The sequence below is a fragment of the Episyrphus balteatus genome, chromosome 2 (assembly GCF_945859705.1).
Source record: "Episyrphus balteatus chromosome 2, idEpiBalt1.1, whole genome shotgun sequence".
Taxonomy (NCBI): Eukaryota; Metazoa; Arthropoda; class Insecta; order Diptera; family Syrphidae; genus Episyrphus; species Episyrphus balteatus.
This window is the reverse complement of record NC_079135.1, coordinates 101,293,471-101,313,482: the sequence shown is the minus strand read 5'-3', so window position 1 is coordinate 101,313,482 and position 20,012 is coordinate 101,293,471. Positions and strand designations below refer to the sequence as shown.

The 20,012-nt window shown below is 30.9% G+C and overlaps 2 protein-coding genes across 4 annotated transcripts; one reads left to right on the top strand and one right to left on the bottom strand.

Annotated features, from left to right (window-relative positions):
• Positions 1-4,517: 4,517 nt before the first annotated feature.
• Positions 4,518-5,020, top strand: LOC129912568 (trypsin inhibitor-like). The gene is made up of 2 exons (XM_055990872.1): positions 4,518-4,653; positions 4,723-5,020. The coding sequence occupies exons 1-2, from the start codon at positions 4,584-4,586 to the stop codon at positions 4,902-4,904; spliced, it is 252 nt and encodes an 83-aa protein (XP_055846847.1). The 5' UTR covers positions 4,518-4,583; the 3' UTR covers positions 4,905-5,020.
• A 13,641-nt stretch (positions 5,021-18,661) lies between these two features.
• On the bottom strand, positions 18,662-19,783 carry LOC129912226 (uncharacterized). 3 transcript variants are annotated; one of them, XM_055990375.1, is made up of 3 exons: positions 19,578-19,783; positions 19,349-19,517; positions 18,662-19,278 (listed from the first exon to the last, which is right to left on the bottom strand). In XM_055990375.1, the coding sequence occupies exons 2-3, from the start codon at positions 19,458-19,460 to the stop codon at positions 18,734-18,736; spliced, it is 657 nt and encodes a 218-aa protein (XP_055846350.1). In that variant the 5' UTR covers positions 19,461-19,517; positions 19,578-19,783; the 3' UTR covers positions 18,662-18,733. The 3 variants fall into 3 exon arrangements, with proteins under 3 accessions (XP_055846350.1, XP_055846348.1, XP_055846349.1); XM_055990373.1 differs by having other exon boundaries at positions 19,583-19,782; XM_055990374.1 differs by having other exon boundaries at positions 18,662-19,257; positions 19,583-19,778.
• Positions 19,784-20,012: the final 229 nt, after the last annotated feature.

Sequence of the window (20,012 nt, the reverse complement as noted above, 5' to 3'; positions counted from 1 at the left end):
AAATATTACTGTTATAAAATGATAAAAAAATGTCATTTTGGCTGTTTTCGAGGTTCTGTTTTTATGTGGAGTAATTCATCGAAAACAAATCTGTAACGGTGATTATAAGAACAGATATTCTTCTTTCAAAAACTGTTTAAATTTTCCCGATATATCTTTTATTGCTCGAGATATCTTAAATTTCAATTAATAAGCAAAAAAGAAAATAAACTTAATCTAAAGTTTAAGTCACTGGTCACAGAGTTTTTGCCACAAGAGCCAAAATATACTTTTCGGAAGGTTTTTGGGTTGCTGAACTCGAATTCGAAGTCAGAAATATTCTATTAGCCTCAGTTCTTGAAATATAACCGTTTTAAAAAAAATCTTTTGTCTGCATTTTATACCATTAATATTTCAACAACAAGGGCTAATAGAATTTTTCTGACTGCGGATTCGAATTCAGCAACCAAAAAACCTTCAGAAAAGTATATTTTGGTTCTTATGACAAAAAAAGTTTAATTTGGTTGACTTCAGATTCGAGTTCAACACATCCAAAACAACTAGGAAAGTATATTTTGGATCTTGTGGCAAAACCCTGTTGACCAGCGTTATCAATTAAAAAAAAAAGTAAACCACCCACACACGTTTTGAACGCGTTTCAAACGCGTTTTGGACGTGTTTCGGACGCTTTTCCGACGAGTTTCAGACGCGTTTGAGACGCGTTTTGGACGCGTTTCGCACGCGTTTCAGACGCCTTTTGGACGCGTTTCAAATTCGTTTTGAAAGCGTTTCAGACGCGTTTTGGACGCATTTCGGACGCGTTTCAGATGCGTTTTGGAAGCGTTTCAGACGCGTTTTGGACGCGTTTCAGACGCGTTTTGGACGCGTTTCAGATGCGTTTTGGAAGCGTTTCAGACGCGTTTTGGACGCGTTTTGGACGCGTTTCGGACGCGTTTCAGATGCGTTTTGGAAGCGTTTCAGACGCGTCTAGACGCGTAGTAGTAGAGATGGGTAGTTCCGGAGCCAAAAAGTTCCTGAAACTCGTTCCTCACTCGGAACTAGTTGCACTCGTTCCGCAAAATTAATTTAAACAGTTCCATCGTTCAGACACAGCCACACTCAAAAGAAAGAAAGAAGAAGAGGAACAAGAAACAAAATGAAAGCGAATATATCTCTGTTTCTGTTTGAAATACACAATACACACACACATGGATGCGAACGAGTTGAGCGCCAAAAATTCACAAACCAAAACCACAACTACTTTCTTATGAATCGTGCTCACGGACATGGAACTACATTAATTTACTCTTTTATCATACATTTTGGCGACCGTGACAGGACGGGTAGTTCTGAATTTATTCAAATCATCAAGTGTGTGTTAAAAGACCGAGAATTATAATCAAATTAAAACATTATCAAAATACAAACCATTAGTGTCATTAGTGTGTTTAATTAACAAATTACAACAAATTACAACAAGTGTGATTAATTAACTACAATAAATTACAACAAGTGTGTTTAATTAACTACAACAAAAAATAACATAAGAAAGCAAGTATGTCTAAAACTCTAGAAGAATTGACAACACTACAAGACCAAATTGGAGAAGAGGTCTGCATCCTTTACCGAAACTACAAAAAGGATGGGAATGATCGAAAAACCCTTGCAAAACTGCAAGAAAGAAAGGAAAAATTGGAGTATTTCGATAACAACGACAGTGACATACGAGATAAATTCCCAGAAGCGTTTCAACATGCGTACTTCACGAAGTCGTACTAAGAAGAAATTCGTAAGGTCTACGAGGCCATGAAGCTGGACATTAAGAATCGGTTGGCCAATTTCCAAGGAAAAAATGTAGCAGACCAGATCCAGTTGCAGCCACCAGCAGCATCGCAATCAGGATCATCGGTCAACCCAGGATCTACAAGGAAAACTGATATAAGTCCAAAGGAAATAAAAGAAAGTATTCAGCTTAATCAGGGAAGTACTTTCTCTTTAAAGAAGAAATTTAAAGTACTCTCAAACTACTTTAAAATATCGTTGGATAATTGTTCACCAGAACTAAAACAGAGTCAGCTGCAGATGTTTAAGGTCAAAGTCAACAACATAAGAGAGAACTTTGACCAAATTAAGAACACATATAACCGTCTGGATGAAGAGCTGGAAGAGGAAGATATCGAGACATACTTTCATCTGCAACAGCAATACGAAGAATTGTTGCTTGGAGTAACAACAACTCCATCAACAAATGACTGCCCTTCAAAGGAACCATCCGCGGTAACTTCATTGAAATTACCTAAAATAGAGCTGCCCAAATTTGATGGGAGTTACTTAAAGTGGCGTCAATTTTATGACTTATTTAAGCCAATGATACTTGAGCAACCTATATCATTGGCACAAAAATTTTATTTCTTACGCGCTAATCTGACAGGAGAAGCACTGAATTTAATTCAAGGATTTCCGGCCACAGAGTGCAATTTTATAATTTCGATGAGCTTATTTGTGACACACGCAGATATAATAATAGCAAAATCGACGAAATACGAAAGATCGTATTTCGTCTGGTGAACCTTTTAAATCAATCGTTCACACAGAAGCTCTCGTTACAGAAAAACGAAATATTTGCAATTAAATAACGTACAAACGTTTATAAGTTTGTACAGTTCCAGTTCCATGTCTTCTATCAGGAAAAAATATTCAAATTCATACTATTTCTTATTTTGATGCATTTTCCTGAAAAAAACTCAAATTCTAGATAGTTCCGCGGAACTAGTTCCGACCGAAAAAACAACCGTTCCATGTTCGTTCTGGCTTTGGAACTGTTTTGCGGATCTCTGTTTTGAGTATTTTGCCTTGGCTATAATAATAATAAAATCAAAATTGAAACTTTTTCGTATGATTTCTCTTTCCAGTTGATGAAACCGTAATGCCGACCTATAACGAGTTGATTTTCGCCGTGCGGCGAAGCTTTTTGGCGTCAGTCGAGTCGTGTGAACGTAAGCTGCACGCGACTTAAGTGACAATCCCTATACTAGAGTCCTAGTCGACTTAAGCCGTGAGACATATCAAGTGGTTAAAATCGACTCGTGAAAAGTCGGCATAGGTATACCTACTTATACCTTTTGAATCTAAGATATTTTCTAATAACTTATCGTTAATAAAAATTATCTGTGAACCATCAAGTTGCTAAAATTTTTTTGTTGATATAATAATATCAATATAATAATAATATATTTATTATAGTTATTTCAAAACTTTTAGTTTACATTTATAAAATGACATGATAAGACACCAGATTATATCCGATTAGTCTCTAGTAAGTTACCTGCACAAATTTCTAACCAAACTTAAAAATAGCTTATGATATTGAAAAAGCATCGGAAAAGGGCCCAAGAATTATTTTGCCTAGAGGCCCATGACATGGTTAATCCGGCACTGTGTAAAATCATCTTTTTGAAAAATTATCTGCTTATTTGATTACTTACCTACATAATTTGTCTATTTTTAAATGCGAATTAATTTTTGTTTTATAAATGAATAAATTTGAAAATATTAAGAAAAGGTTTATAATATTAAACATTTCCGAAAATAACTAAAAATTTATTAATTTATCAAATAAAGATGAATATTAAAAAATTTGAATATTGGAACATCGGTTCCAATTAGTATACATATTTTATTTGAAAGAAAGTCAGTATATGCATTTCAAAAAATATTTGCGACACTTAAATAAAAAATTTTAGGAAAGTACCAATGTTGAATTACATTAATGAGGTGTATTTTTCTTTAGCCAGCGCATATGCTATAAAAAAAAAAAAAAAAACAGAATTAGCAGAATTTTTTTGTTCAAATATAATGCTGGCAGAATTTTGAAAAGCAGAATTTTAAAAAGCAGAATTTTGAAAAACAGAATTTTCGCTGAAAAAGCAGAATTTTGAAAAGCAGAATTTTGAAGCCAGAATTTTGACCCGATCCCTTTCCAAACCCTTTTTTAATTTTTTGCAGAATTTTGAAAAACTGAATTTTGAAAAGCAGAATTTTGAAAGCAGAATTTTGACAAAAGAATTTTGACCCCAACCCCTTATTTTGACCACCATTTTGGAGCTGTCATTTTGAAAATAAAAAAAAAAATGAAGCCTTTTTTTGTACCTATTCTTTGTACAAATATTATTCAGTGTACCAAATTTCATTAAGGAATGGCCGGTGCAAATGATTTTTGACCCCTAAAAGCATCAAAGGCACCACTGTGTGTTAGGCGGCATTGAAACGCGCTCTTTCTGGCGATGCCTTTACAAACATATATATAATTTGTTTAGGAAACATTTTGAACGAAAAGTTTGTTAATATAAATTAAGACAATATAAACAACAACAAAAAAAAACCCTTATCTATAAAATTTTTGTTCACAAAATCATTTCATTTAAAATTTGAACAGCATTAGACATGCATACTTATGGATGATAAGAGAATCCATAAAATATCTATTTATTTTGACCAAGGTTAGCCATCAAAATTATAACCAATTTGTTTCACAAAAAAATAATTCTTAGATCATTTACTATTTGAATTCTCTGCAACAAGAAGCTATTTAATTCGTATTCACAATGAAGATCATTTTAGGAATAATTTTGACTATTTTTGTGTTTGTTTCAAATATTGCAGCTGAAAAACCAGGTAAATTTGTTACAGAGAATAATTTTTCACAAAAATTGTATATTTTTGTTTTCTTATAATTCATTACAGAGGCTTGCTTACAACAACACTCTGTTGATGGTAATGGAAGGATGAAATGCCGAGGATTGTTCTATAGGTGGTCTTACAATGTCGCAGAAGATAAATGCATTGAATTTAGCTATGGTGGCTGCAAAGGAAATGACAATCGATTCAATTCTAAGGAAGAATGCGAAGCACTTTGTATGAATTGAGTTTGTGAATAAAATTATAAAGGTTTAAAATAAATTCATATAACTTAGAGCAAACTCTTAAAACATGTTTCTAGTTCCAAATAAGAAGTGTAATTTCATCCTTACACAATTCTATAACCCATCATTTTATGGCATTTTTTTTGTATTTTTTTTTTTTTTTTTTTTCATATTCATTTAAGAAGTTTTCACTGCCGCACAGTGGTTCCCTTCTATGTTTTGAAATTTGTTATATAAATTAAATAAAACGAATTCTCATCGTGATCTAAAAATTGTGCGTCGTACTAATTACTCATTTTTTCAAAAGTTGTATTGATTAATACGAGTATATTCATTATTTTTGTTTCCTTTTCTTGTTTTTTTTTGTGATGTGAATTTCTCTTATACTTTTAAAACTCTATTAAAACTGAATACAAAGAAGGTTTTGAGAAAGCAAATAACTAAAAAGTTTCAGAATTATTATAGCACCTTACTACTTACTTACTAGCCCAAAAAATTGTAATTTTTTTTTTAGTGATTTTCGATAGTAAAAAAATGATCGTATCATGACAAAACAAAAAGCATGTGAAAGCTACATTTAAAAACTAAATATTTTATTTCTAATGGTAAAAATAACTAGATCTGGAACTATTCAAATACCAAAATTTTCCAAATTTGTTTTGTTTTTACTTTTCTCTAAAAAAATTGGGAACATTTTTTGCAAAAAAATGATTATCATTTTTGGAAAGGCTATTTATTTGGCTTTAAAATTCTTTTTGTTTCAAACTTTTACGATTTTTTTAGACTGTAAACCAAAAACCATAGTTTTGACTTTGACTATCTTAACAACGGATCACCTTACAGAGAATTAAAGGATACATTTGAAAACTTCATTTAATTCTCTACAGATAAATTAAGTTTACTTTGCTAAAAAAAATGTTTTCTTACATTTGAGATCATTTTAGAAAAGCTATCAAAATAGGCCTTTTTACGGTACGGTGAGAAAATGTGCCGCTATTTTATAACTATGGTTGATTATGAGCAAAATTAAATTCGTTTGAGTTTATTTCAACATTTTATTAAAACAAACCGTTTAAATTTTAGATAAACCAAAGAAAATTAAAAGTTTTCAAAAAAAAAGTTAAATTTATACCGTTTTCTGATATTTTCCCTTTTTTTTGAAAATTTTTGATTTTTCTAATTGTACAAAATTTCAATTTATTTAATAATCAAAATTCGGAGATAACGGTAAAAAGATGTTCTTTTTCAACACACGTTATATCTTTTGATCTAGTGCACATACAAATTTGATTTAATTTTAATACGCATGCTGATAACATAACCTTTTATTTGATATATCACACATAACGTTACGTGCTCTACAAGTTACACAATCTTAAATTGAAAAAAAATTTAAAAATACCTCAAAACACCTGTGGAGATCTGTTGGCGATAACCAGCTACCAGTGTAGGAAGTACCGTAATCTCAGTCTGGAAATTCGACATGGTTGACTTTAAAAAATTCTAACTTCTCTTGTAGACATCTTTGAAATAAGATTTATGCATCATTATACAAGGTGAAACAATAAGCTTTCACATGGTATAAATTTTTTTAAAGGTTGTCAAACAAAAAAATTGATTTAATAGCATGAGAACATAAAAATAATTTTTTTTTTCTTTTTTTTTATGAAATTTCATCGAGTTTAAAAAATAGATGTCTCACGGGTCTGATCGATATATATATTTTGAGCTTAGACAATAAGCTTTCAGATGGTATTAAATTTTTTATAGGTTGTTAGGGAAAAAATGCATTTAATAGCGTGAGAAGATAAAAATACGTGTATTTTCGCTTTTTTTTATGGAAATTGATCGAGTTCAAAAAATTCTAGCTCTTTTTGTAGAAGTCTCATAGACCGATCGATATATATATTTTGAGCTAAGACAAAAAGCTTTCAGATGATATAAAATTTATATAGGTTGTCATATAAAAAACATGGATTTGAAGGTGATAGAATAAAAATAGGTAGATTTTTTCTATTTTTTTTTTTTCAAGAAAAATGATTTTTTAAGGTTTCACTTCTACCACGTGTGAATTGCACACATGATTTTTTTTTTTTAAAAAGCTCTATTCTTAAAAAAAAATTCGTCAAAAGTTGCAGAAAAAAAGAACGAAATTTCCAAAATTTTAAAGAATCTAGTTTTTTAGTTTTCCAAAATTTTAAAGAATCTAGTTTGAGCTAAGTATACTCGGGACCCAGGCTATGCAAAAAATTAAAATTGATTGCATGGCTCCCGGAAATTACGCCATAGGAAATTACGCCAGATTTTTTTTTTGGAAAAAAAGCCAAAAAATTTTTCATACAAAATCTGGCTTTTTTTCCTAGGCAAAAAGTGCAAAATTTTTCTGGGAATATTTCCAGTATTTCTGGCATTTTTTCCAAAAAAATGTCTGGTGCTTTTTCCATTTCATCAAAAAATGGAAAAAAAGCCAGACAAAAAAAAATTGGAAAAAAAGCCAGAGACCATCGGGCGTTTTTTCCTTTTTTGTTTTTGAAAAAGAGCCAGAAAAAAATACTAAAATAATTAAATTTAGTTTTCGTAACATCGATAATTAATTTTCGTATGCTTGATTATTTTAAGTATACTTTTACTTTAAAGTTACAGTTTTTGTAACAAAATGTTAATTTTTGTACGGTCGGTCCCCCATCCTCCCCCCGTAGTAGGTACACAATCGCTCACTTCAGATTAAAGCTAGTTTTATTTTTACTTATTTTTTCAGTTTTTTGTTAGAATTTAAAAAAAACTTTTCTGGCATTTATCCCAAAATGAAAATGGAAAATAAAACAGAATTTATTAATTTTCAGGCTCTTTTTCCAAAACGAAATGTCGAAATTAAGCCAGAATGTATTATTTTTAGGCCTAATTTCCATTTCATTTTCCGAATCTTTTTCCATAGCTGTCTGGCACAATTTCCAATATTTCTGCCTTTTTTTCCAAACTATTTTCTGGTGTTTTTTCCAATTTTGACCAAAAGAAATATTCTGGCGTTTTTTCCAAAAAAAAAAAAAATCTGGCGTAATTTCCGGGAGCCGATTGCATTCTGTATTTAAATTTATTTTTAATCAAAAAACCAAATCAAAAAAATTGAAAAAATTGTTTCACTTTTTTGGGTTTTTTCCATCTTTGAACCACTGTGTGCCGTATGAATCCTTCAGCCGACGTCATAGTCTATATGACAAAAAAAAAACCTCTAAATACCCGCATTAATTATTACCCACACACAACACGCAATCCATCCATAATGCTGCATAACACCTGAATCGGTTGCACTGCACAATTCTGCAGCCACACAAACCTCAATATAACAAGAATCAATACCAAATCCACAGCCACCATCATTATATTGAACGTCACAAATTTACGATGAGGTGAATCTGCTTTTCCATATTATATGCACAATTCAATGTGGTTCATCGATTTCTGGAGATGTATAAAGTAGCATTATATAGTTTTATATGTATGTTCTGGTGTTGTTGTGCAGTTTAAAGCTTTCCAGAATTTCATATTAAAATCGGATAAGTTATTGTTGGAAATTCATATTATCAACGAAGGCAAGTATATGGAAGGTTCATGCGAACATTATGCGTTCTTTACCTCATTTTACTAAAACCTTGATGTGCTTGGTGTATCTGTATATGCATTGAGGCAGCCAGCTTCTTCTTAATCCCTGTCGAGGATAAATCGTTTAACGAAACCCCAAACCAATTAGCCTTAACTGCAAGTACTGTATGTATGTGTGAGTGCCATGCAGCTAATTAAGGTGAATAATTTAAATCTTTTGACGCCACTTGCCTGATGGAGTAGGAAAGTATAATGGCAAAAATAAACGTAGATAAAAGTAAGTATTGGTAAACACATATACAAACACATTTGCAAACATATTATTCAGTCAGTGTGCGGTAACACACACTTAGATATGAAGGTATACCTAAACGATGTAAGTAATTAACTTTGGTAATTAAAAAGCTGCAAATTAACTTTTCTTCTTCACTGCAAAGGCAAAAGGGTTTTTTTTTTTGCGACGCCAAACGAGGTGAATTTGAAATTCAACGAAGCTAGGATAATGTTATGCGTCAAATTAAAAACAAAAAATATATCTGTAAGGGATGCATAAATGGGCTGATGTAAAGCGTGATTTTAGGACGCAGCTCAGCTGAATCAAAAATAGCTATAGGTACCATTTTTCTAGGACCAGGGGTTTAGTCAGGGCATGCATGTTTTTTTGGGTTGTATTTTATTTTTCATGCTATTTCATATGTTTGTTAAAGACCATGCATGCCCTGGTCCTAGAAAAATGGTTTATACCTTTTTGAAAACGTTGTTTAATTTAGAACCTCATCAAAAAAACTTGATTGAAGTGGGAAACTGACGAATTTACGAATACCAGAGTTACGGGCGACAGAGTTACGAGCGTCAAAGTTACGCGAAACTGAAGTTACGAAAAACTAGAGTTACGAATTCTAAAGTTATGTCAAGCTATGACATGTGATTTTTGGGTTAGCAAAAATTGCGAGGAACGATATGGAATTATGGAAATACAAACAAGAGATTAACATTTTTCTCATTGGTCAGAACTAAATGAGTTAAGCGAAAATGGGTGTTATTTAATCTTGTAAAATTTTGATTGGATAGGAGTTTTTCGTAACTTCGGTTTCGCGTAACTTTGACGGCCGTAACTCTGTCGCGCGTAACTCTGTTATTCGTAACTTCGTTACCATTTCGATTAAAGTCTATATCCAAAAAAATGGCCTCATAAGTCAACACATACCTATTTCTATACCTGTTGGGGCGCCACACAGTGGATCGACTAGTAGGTACAAAATTCCGGTCATGGGGTGATTTTTTTTTTTAGTTTATTGTACGAATTTTTTTTGGATTGCACAGATAATTGTCCCTTCTTTCATAATCCACCATTTCACAAGAAAAAAAAATGATGGTTTTCTTAGCAATTTTCATACTCTTGTATCTAGCTCATTTTTTAAGATATCTTCTTGAAGTAAATTTTTTCCATAAGATGATGATATCTTAAATATATTTTTAAGACAAAAATCACAAAATTATATTTCTAAATAATTCTAAAACCCGTTTTTCTTTAACCCTTTTTAAAAATTTCACTTAACTTTGAAAAGGCTTTTAAAAAAATGCTTACATATGCAAGCTTTCTAAGTAGTCTAGAATGAAAGCTTAGTATTTTGTGTGTAATATTTTTAAGCTTTTGGATCCGACCGAATTCGACCCCGTTCTTTCGAGCACCATCTTTGTAAATTTACCCCCTAAGGTAGTATTTTTTCTAATCTGCAAGGGGGAGGCTTGGTGTTGTTTGGCTATCTAAAAGTGGCATGGGGTAGTTAAAAGGAAGAATGTTACTACTGGATACATAATGTAAATCAGATTGACATAAAATTAAAGAAAGAATGAGTAAAAACAATTAATTTTTAAGTTTTTTTTTAGGAATAAAGCACTTTCAGATCGATCAACAAATGAACGAACATATGAAATATTATATACATACATATGTATTTTTCAACAAAAACTGGATTATAAAGTAGCAATTTAACTTATGTTTAATTAAAAAAAAATAATTAAATTTCAATTTATAAAGTCCAGTATCCTAATGAAGCGAAACGAAAATTTTCATACAAAAACAGCAGAAAGAAAAATTTTGTTATGCTTTTCGTTTCACAGCACAACAGCTTGGCAAATGACATTCTTACCTGTATTTGAATACTTGGAGAGCTTTCACTAATTTTTCACTAATATTTGTGATTAGTATATTACAAGACTTTAGTAACTCAAAAAAAAAAAAATTCTCGCTGAATCAGCTAAAAACTGTTTATTTACAAACTGTTCAAAATTATAAAAAAATAATTTTTTTATCAAGTTCCTTTTTAGAAATAATGCAATTAATTATTCAGGAATTAGTTAAAATCTTAGAAATATAAATATAATAATATTGTGTAAAATATGATGTCACCTCAAGCAAAACAAAATTTTGAGTTAACCAGTGCGATTTGTTCAAATTTCTTGGTCCAAAAGAAATTTGCGCCTTGTGAATTTTAATTTCAAGTGTTTTGTCTTCAAAATTATTTTCTAGTTTTAATTTATTGACTTTATTTAATTTTGACTTTCGCTATTGACTTTGGAGACTTAGAAACATTTTCGTTTCGCTTTAGCAGCGTACTAAGTAAGCTTAAAATAAGAAAAAAAAAACAAATTGATGGTTTCGAATTAAAGTTTGCCTTACAAAAAAATTGTTATTTGAATTATTTCTCGTTTCATTAAAATAAAAAGTATTTTTTTCGATTTTTTGAAAAACTTAAACTTATGTAGGTTAGATTACTACTAATCCAGTTTTTTGTTTAAAAAATTACTTTAAAAAATAGGTACATATATACAATTTTATTCATTTTTAATCTATTTTTTATTCATAAGATTTTTTTTTTTGCAAATTATCAGTATTTTAAAAGACTGTTAAACAAAGTAAACGCTTTTTTTAATTAATAAATGAGAAAACAATGTAAATTAATAATTTTCTGCGTAGTAAAATAATTATTTGGTAATTTTTGTATGCTAACTGATATTTTAGGTAAAAAAAAATTAAAGAACTAAAAAATTTTTGTAATTTTTTTACTGAATTCAATTCTGTGAATTTCAAGAAGCAATATAGTGAAAACCGTTTTAAAATTCGTTCATTAGATCAGAAGTTACAGCCCCATGACCACTTTTTCACAGTTTCGATCCACTGTGCGCCATATAGTGCCACAATAAAAATCTGAAAAAATTAGAGGATTTTTTTTTTTGTATTATTTGGAAACAGTTTTTCCACTTAGAAACTTGATTCACGAAAAAAGCCTAAATAACGAACACCCTAATGTTCATATGTATTGTACATATTTCTATTTCCATAGTCTATGATTAAAAATAGAATGCCAAAAAATAACTAAACAAAAGGGTTTTAAGTTTAAAAAAAAAAACCACTTTGGAAAATGTTTTTGAGAAAAAATTATATTTAAAATTCAGATAAAGCTTGTTTAATGTTGTTAAAAAAAAAGATGTCTGAATCCGACCGCACCCGCGCCCTTAATCTTATGAGTCTAGGCCCAATTTATTGACTCTCCATTAAAATTAAATCCCCATTAAAAATTGGAATTTAAAAATTTGTTTAATTCAATCTCTTTAAAGCAATTTTTTGAAGTTTGACATCATTATCTAATTGAGCATTAAATTTAAAAGTCCTTTTAGATAAAAAGCCGAGCAAATGGAGGTCTTAAGCAGGATTTCTATTTATTCACTCTCCATTAGTGTCAAATGTCATTTTATAAATTATTGTTTAATTTATTATTTTATTTGAAAAAAGTTTGTTTGTCAAATGAGCTTAGGAATTGGGCACGTTCAGGAAATATTAGGGACTAGTTATTTAGGCAACGTCATTTTCTGAACGGAAATTTGAGTAAAATGACTAAATTAGTTTGGATATGATGCTATTGTCAAATTTCAAAATTTACTTATAGCCCAGGGAAATTAGTAATTTAAATCGCATTTTTCGCGGGACAAAATTTTTTTCATGAAATGTGTTCGGGTGGTTGTCCTTATCGTAAAAGTCAATTTGTTGGGATAATTGGAGGTTGGGAACAGCCGCCATCTTGGAAAAGAGATTGGTATCGTTTTTATTGAATAGCTCCATTGTTATTCATTTTAACAAAAAATGACAAAGGTAAGACTTATTAACAATAAAATTATCTAAGAAATGATATACAAAACAATTCCGTGAGTTGATTAAATAAAATTTTAAAGTTGGTCAAAGTGCGTGTTTGTATCGCAAGGTTGGGACAAAATGACATTTTTTCATATATCTGACGAGCTTTTGATTTGTTTGGATAAATCTTCAAGAATGAATTGTAGTACTTATAATTACCTATAAAATGAGCCCACAATCGTTATTGTCACCATCGTATTGTAGAAGTAATCTAACTCCGACTCTCTCCATGTACTAGTCAAAAGTAAGAAAAAAGCTGTTTTTTTGCTAGTAGGCCGACAAAATTTTGGGAGTAGAGGTATAACCAAAATATAAGTACGCAGTTTTGCAGCCATACGCGTGTTAATGTCGATTTCAAAGGTCTGACAACTCTAATTTTGTGCTTTATACGGTTTTTGGGGGGTTAAATAACGTAAGTTTTCCAGTTAATGTGAATGGGCTAAATTTATACTATTTGAAATTATAAATATACAAGCTGATGCTCTATTATTTTTCCTAAATCTGAACACCCCAATCTTGAGGATGTGACCAATAGAACTATATATAAGCCGTTTATACGATTATGTTTTAGAAGCTTTTTTTGTTAAGATTTTTGTTTGTTTATTTGAATTGAAAAGCCTGATATGGTTAGTTAAAAAAGCTTATATCGTGAGTTCTATTAACCCCATAGCCGAGATTGAGGTGTCCAGATTTAGGAAAAATAATAGAGCATCAGCTTGTATATTTATAATTTCAAATAGTATAAATTTAGCCCATTCACATTAACTGGAAAACTTACGTTATTTAACCCCCCAAAAACCGTATAAAGCACAAAATTAGAGTTTTCAGACCTTTGAAATCGACATTAACACGCGTATGGCTGCAAAACTGCGTACTTATATTTTGGTTATACCTCTACTCCCAAAATTTTGTCGGCCTACTAGCAAAAAAACAGCTTTTTTCTTACTTTTGACTAGTACATGGAGAGAGTCGGAGTTAGATTACTTCTACAATACGATGATGACAATAACGATTGTGGGCTCATTTTATAGGTAATTATAAGTACTACAATTCATTCTTGAAGAATTATCCAAACAAATCAAAAGTTCGTCAGATATATGAAAAAATGTCATTTTGTCCCAACCTTGCGATACAAACACGCACTTTGACCAACTATAAAATTTTATTTAATCAACTCACGGAATTGTTTTGTATATCATTTCTTAGATAATTTTATTGTTAATAAGTCTTACCTTTGTCATTTTTTGTTAAAATGAATAACAATGGAGCTATTCAATAAAAACGATACCAATCTCTTTTCCAAGATGGCGGCTGTTCCCAACCTCCAATTATCCCAACAAATTGACTTTTACGATAAGGACAACCACCCGAACACATTTCATGAAAAAAATTTTGTCCCGCGAAAAATGCGATTTCATGCCCATATTTTGACTAATTTCCCTGAGCTATTAAGTATTTTACCGATGCATGGGGAAGACACCAAATTTCACTTTACTTTAATGAATAATATTAATTATAACCGATAGTGCACTTCTTACTCGTTTTTCACACAAATAAATTTAATTTTGCTAAATTAATTCTTTAATTAAAAACAATCTACTGTCATGTTGACAAACAAAAACTTTCCTAAATTTTTAGGGAAAAATTTCTTGCCTAACTTTCCAGTTAGCTTTCCAATAAAATGACCTAAATTGGAAAGATTTTTTTTGACAGCTGGCCAATCAGAGACCGAGAAATTACCTAAATATTTAGTGCCTAACGTTTCTGAACCTGCCCATTGTTGAGAAAAAAAAACACAATAGTGAATAAAAGTCCAGACTAGAATTTTTTGTAGGTATAAATAATGTATTTATTCCATAAATACGTAGTGAATGCGGCTCGCCAGAAATTCTATCATTTTTATTTCTATGGGTATACACAAACACATGGAATGGATTACATTCTTCAAAGACAGGCATTTATTGTAAATATTGTGACGTGATAAAGATCAATTTTGTTCTATCTATTGCTGAATTTTTCCGTGTGTCCCTTTTGTGTCCAAACATTGCCAAAATCAAGCCGGCCATTGCTAGCCAGTTGATTCTTAAAAAATCGCTTATATACCAAAACCCGCTGTCTTTTCTTCTAAGTTACATTCGACGGTTATTTTATACTGATGCATGTGCTTGTGCATAATGTACATATGTAAATATTTGTTTTCGGAGGATATCTCACTTTAAAATATCAACTTATGTGCTTCTTCATCCTTTTTAACTTGTAAAAAAAAATTATATTTGTTTGACTTGACAAAATTTAGCTTTTGACAGATTTTTTTTCAAAATAAATTAAGATTCCCTGGGATTTTTTTAACGGAGTTTTATAAAGAGCAATAAATAAACGTACTAAAATGTTTTTACCGAAGGTGCTAAGATTGGTTTTACTACAGATTTTGAGTGCTTAAACCATTTTAAAGAAGCTTAAATTTGCTTAGAGCATGCAGGAAATATTTTAGCAGTTTTATATGAAAAATTGAGTTATAAAAACCAAAAACATTTTTTTCTATGTTATTTATTTATGGAAAATTGAAAATTTCTAACTTTTTTTAATTTCTATTTAGTGACATCAAACTTTTGGTTTTTATTATATTCTGATTTTTGCTCACACCTTCAATGCAAAATCTTAAGCAACTATTATTTTAAAGATGTTTATAAGCTAAAAAAAAATAATAGCACGCCACAGTGACCCAAATTTTCATTAAATTAAATTTGAGAATCCTATATATCACTTATAACTTCTCTTCACTTCATTTCACTTACACTGTGTGGCAAGAACCAACTTTTAAAATTACCTTTCTCGGGTAAGTAAGCAAGTTAATTTTCAGGGCTTAATATAATACATAATAAAACCGCATTTTTTTTCAATGTAGCCCCAAAAAAACTAACAAAACCGTTTTATTTTCCGAATTCGAGTTCAGAAAAATTCTAGATCTTCATCAATTTTCAACTAATTTTAGTGGTTTTTGTTTGAAGAATGTGTATGTCATAATAGCTTTTAAACTACTTCTCGTAATATGACAGATGAGGTATATTTGAAAGCCTCTTGCTTGTCCGTTGGTTATAGATTATGTTATATTGAATAAAATTGATTATATCATAAACTATGAAAATACAAAAAAAAAATAAGTTCAAAAACTAAAGCAAAATTGGTGCAAAATTACACTCTAAAAAACTATGAAAAAAAAAATATTCTCATCTAAAATTGTTGTGTTACGTTCAGTCGTCTCGTAATCCGCTTTTCTAACAAAAAAAAGTAATCCAACATTAATTTATTGACATTATTTCGAGCGATCTAGTTTGACTTTGTGATTGTTACCTGTGAAACGAATCATTTTATAACTGTTGTCAAAAAAAATATCACGCATACGCCACAGTGATCCATCTTTACATTCAACGACATATGTATTTGAGAATTCTCTTGCGAAGTTTAAGACCATCAACCAACAACCATCAACCATTCAATCATAAAAAAACAACAAATATAAAAACTTATTTACGTTTTTAACCTTTAACATGAACCAAATTATTTATAGTGAATATTTTAAAGAAATTAACATTATTATCGAAAATTCCATATAATACGTAGAAGAAACACTTATTCAATTGATGTAAGAAATTAACTTCTCTCTTTCTCATATTATAAAGAAAATAAAAAGAAAATCCCATTCAAAATGATTAACATGGAAAAACAATTTTATAATACCTTAATTGGCGCCCAACGCGCAGATTCTCTTCACCATTCACTTCCTGTTTAAAACAATTTTGCTCTTCAAATTAAAACAACGGCAAGTGCCAATTATGAAATTACATTTATTATTATAAAGCACCATCAAAAAAGTGCTAGGAAAAAAACAACAACAAGAAAAATTCTATACAAAATGGGAAAACCAAAAAGTTCTTTAGCGTTAAGTTCAAGCGCACATTGCAATACATTATTATGTACGGTAATACAGGTGCCTGTTTTACGCTTCACGTATTTCAATTTCTCCTTAAACATCTATAAAACAGAGCTCCTTCGTCTAAGGGAGTAGAGGATATTATTCTCGGTGAAAACGAAAGCAAAGAAGTATAGAGTAGAAGAAAAAAAAAAAATGAAACAAATAAGAACCACTTGGATGCAGCTATAAAGATAAATCAAGAACGTGCTGCTGGTATGACAAAATTCAATTCAAAGTTTCTTCGTACCATAGAGAAGAATTTGCACACAGAATCGGCCGCCATTATGCTAGTATACCTTCGTTCGTCATCTACTACTACATCACCCTTTTTTGTTGTTTTTGTTTTTGCTGTTGTCGTCGTCATCGGGCTTCGAAGTCATTTAAAGGATCATTTTGATTCCTAAGTAGCTTTTATCCAGTCTGTTTACCGTATTGTTCTACGCTTAATCCTAACGTATTATCATCGTCGGTGACAGAAATACCGCATCAAGATTGGAAATTTTCTTTTGAACTTGATCCCCCATCCCATTTGCATTTCTTATTTCTCTCTTTCTCTCTCTATGTGTGTGCGTTACTCTATATCCAGGACTCATATTGAATCTATATTACATACGTGAGCTCACGCTCGGCTCTGGCAGTGATAAAACCTATGATATAAATTTTACGCGCTGAAGTTTTCCGTTCTTGTTTTTATTTTTTTTTTTTTTTTTGTGGGGTTTGATTGGGTTTCTTTGTCCCGCATCTCCTATTCAACCTCGAAAATACTCTTTACTTTTAGAGCATTATAAGGGACTGACAGTTGCAATCCAAGTGGTGTGTTGGTGTTACCCGTGTCAAATGTAAATCAAACAACGCCTTTGTGTTGCATTGACAAAGATGAATTTCACCAAAACATTAAGAAGATGTAAAAAATAGAGTAAGAGTAAGAGTAAGAGTAAGAGTAAGAGTAAGAGTAAGAGTAAGAGTAAGAGTAAGAGTAAGAGTAAGAGTAAGAATAAGAGTAAGAGTAAGAGTAAGAGTAAGAGTAAGAGTAAGAGTAATAGTAAGAGTAAGAGTAAGAGTAAGAGTAAGAGTAAGAGTAAGAGTAAGAGTAAGAGTAAGAGTAAGAGTAAGAGTAAGAGTAAGAGTAAGAGTAAGAGTAAGAGTAAGAGTAAGAGTAAGAGTAAGAGTAAGAGTAAGAGTAAGAGTAAGAGTAAGAGTAAGAGTAAGAGTAAGAGTAAGAGTAAGAGTAAGAGTAAGAGTAAGAGTAAGAGTAAGAGTAAGAGTAAGAGTAAGAGTAAGAGTAAGAGTAAGAGTAAGAGTAAGAGTAAGAGTAAGAGTAAGAGTAAGAGTAAGAGTAAGAGTAAGAGTAAGAGTAAGAGTAAGAGTAAGAGTAAGAGTAAGAGTAAGAGTAAGAGTAAGAGTAAGAGTAAGAGTAAGAGTAAGAGTAAGAGTAAGAGTAAGAGTAAGAGTAAGAGTAAGAGTAAGAGTAAGAGTAAGAGTAAGAGTAAGAGTAAGAGTAAGAGTAAGAGTAAGAGTAAGAGTAAGAGTAAGAGTAAGAGTAAGAGTAAGAGTAAGAGTAAGAGTAAGAGTAAGAGTAAGAGTAAGAGTAAGAGTAAGAGTAAGAGTAAGAGTAAGAGTAAGAGTAAGAGTAAGAGTAAGAGTAAGAGTAAGAGTAAGAGTAAGAGTAAGAGTAAGAGTAAGAGTAAGAGTAAGAGTAAGAGTAAGAGTAAGAGTAAGAGTAAGAGTAAGAGTAAGAGTAAGAGTAAGAGTAAGAGTAAGAGTAAGAGTAAGAGTAAGAGTAAGAGTAAGAGTAAGAGTAAGAGTAAGAGTAAGAGTAAGAGTAAGAGTAAGAGTAAGAGTAAGAGTAAGAGTAAGAGTAAGAGTAAGAGTAAGAGTAAGAGTAAGAGTAAGAGTAAGAGTAAGAGTAAGAGTAAGAGTAAGAGTAAGAGTAAGAGTAAGAGTAAGAGTAAGAGTAAGAGTAAGAGTAAAACTCACCGGATATATGTATAATTAATATTGATATTATGGATTTTTATGAGAACTTCATCTTTTTTCTTTCAATTTTACAAATTGTTACATAATTTATAATTTTGAATTCACCCTTTTGACAAATACCCGAACAGTTGAACTTTTGTTTTCCGTTGCTAAAGAATTACTTTCAGCAACACCATCAAACATTTGAAATGGCATTTCCCAAATCTTTTGCCAGCCTAGTTGATTACAAATTTTTGCTGTCGCTTCATGCGTACAATCAATGCGAATGTAGTCGAATCCCATTAACATCGCCATGTCTGCTGAGCTTTGAATCATTTTTCTCGCGATTCCTAATCGACGATAGTAGTGATCAACCGTACAACCAGCCAATTCTAATATTTTTATTTCTCGACCATTATCAACTTCGTTATTTTTACTTATTGGGAATATAACCCCTCGGTCGATTTTATCCCATGCTAGCAACAAGTTGCGAGTACTTTTTGCCTGTGTCAATTTAGCCAATTCAAGTAAAGTATCGTTGTCATGTGAAAAATGTGACCCCCGCTGAATACGGGGGCAATTTATGCATAATCCACAGATTTTTTGACGGTATACTGCTGAAAATGATAGTCCTGTAAATATTATGTACATGACTGTAATTTGTTGCCGCAACATTTTTTTTTTATGAGTGAGTACCTAAAAATAAGAATTTCAAAAACATACCAGATCTTAAAAGAGTCAACCATAGTTTTGACAGAAAGTGTTGAGTTTCACTATGGCGGATAGATATACCCATGGCACGAAGAAATGGATCATCGAGAAAGTTGTTTTTCATGAAAGCAACTGCTTCATTAAATTGTGATTTTCCAACATGAATTATGTTGATTGATTTCTGTACAAAAAGAAACAGCGAGTAGTTCTCAGACGTTGTCTTTTTGGAAGTTTTAAGGACCTTACTTTTGGTACATGGCGTCTTAATCGACAATAACACCTAGAATATCGGGAGGCCATCAACATGTTTTGGTATTTTTTGTTGATTTTAACATAAAATTTATTAAATTAATTTTTTTTTTCTTTTTTTTTTTTAAGTTTTTTAAAGTTCACGTCATGTGCCAGATTTGAGATTTTGTTTTTAATTTGTTGAGGAATTTACTGAGCAAGCTTAGTTTTTTTAGATCCATTCGTATAGTGAATCATCTTTTAAAAAATATTGGTGTACGTTATACTAATGGATACTAAAAATCTAACGAAATTTCCATTTATTTAAAATTATATAAAAATTATAAAAATTAAGGTTGACAGAGCTTTAACCATCAAATAGGGGGCTTTTTTAGATCGATAAGAGAAGAGATTTATGGCTGTTTGTTCCGAAAGTAGTCCCTACAAA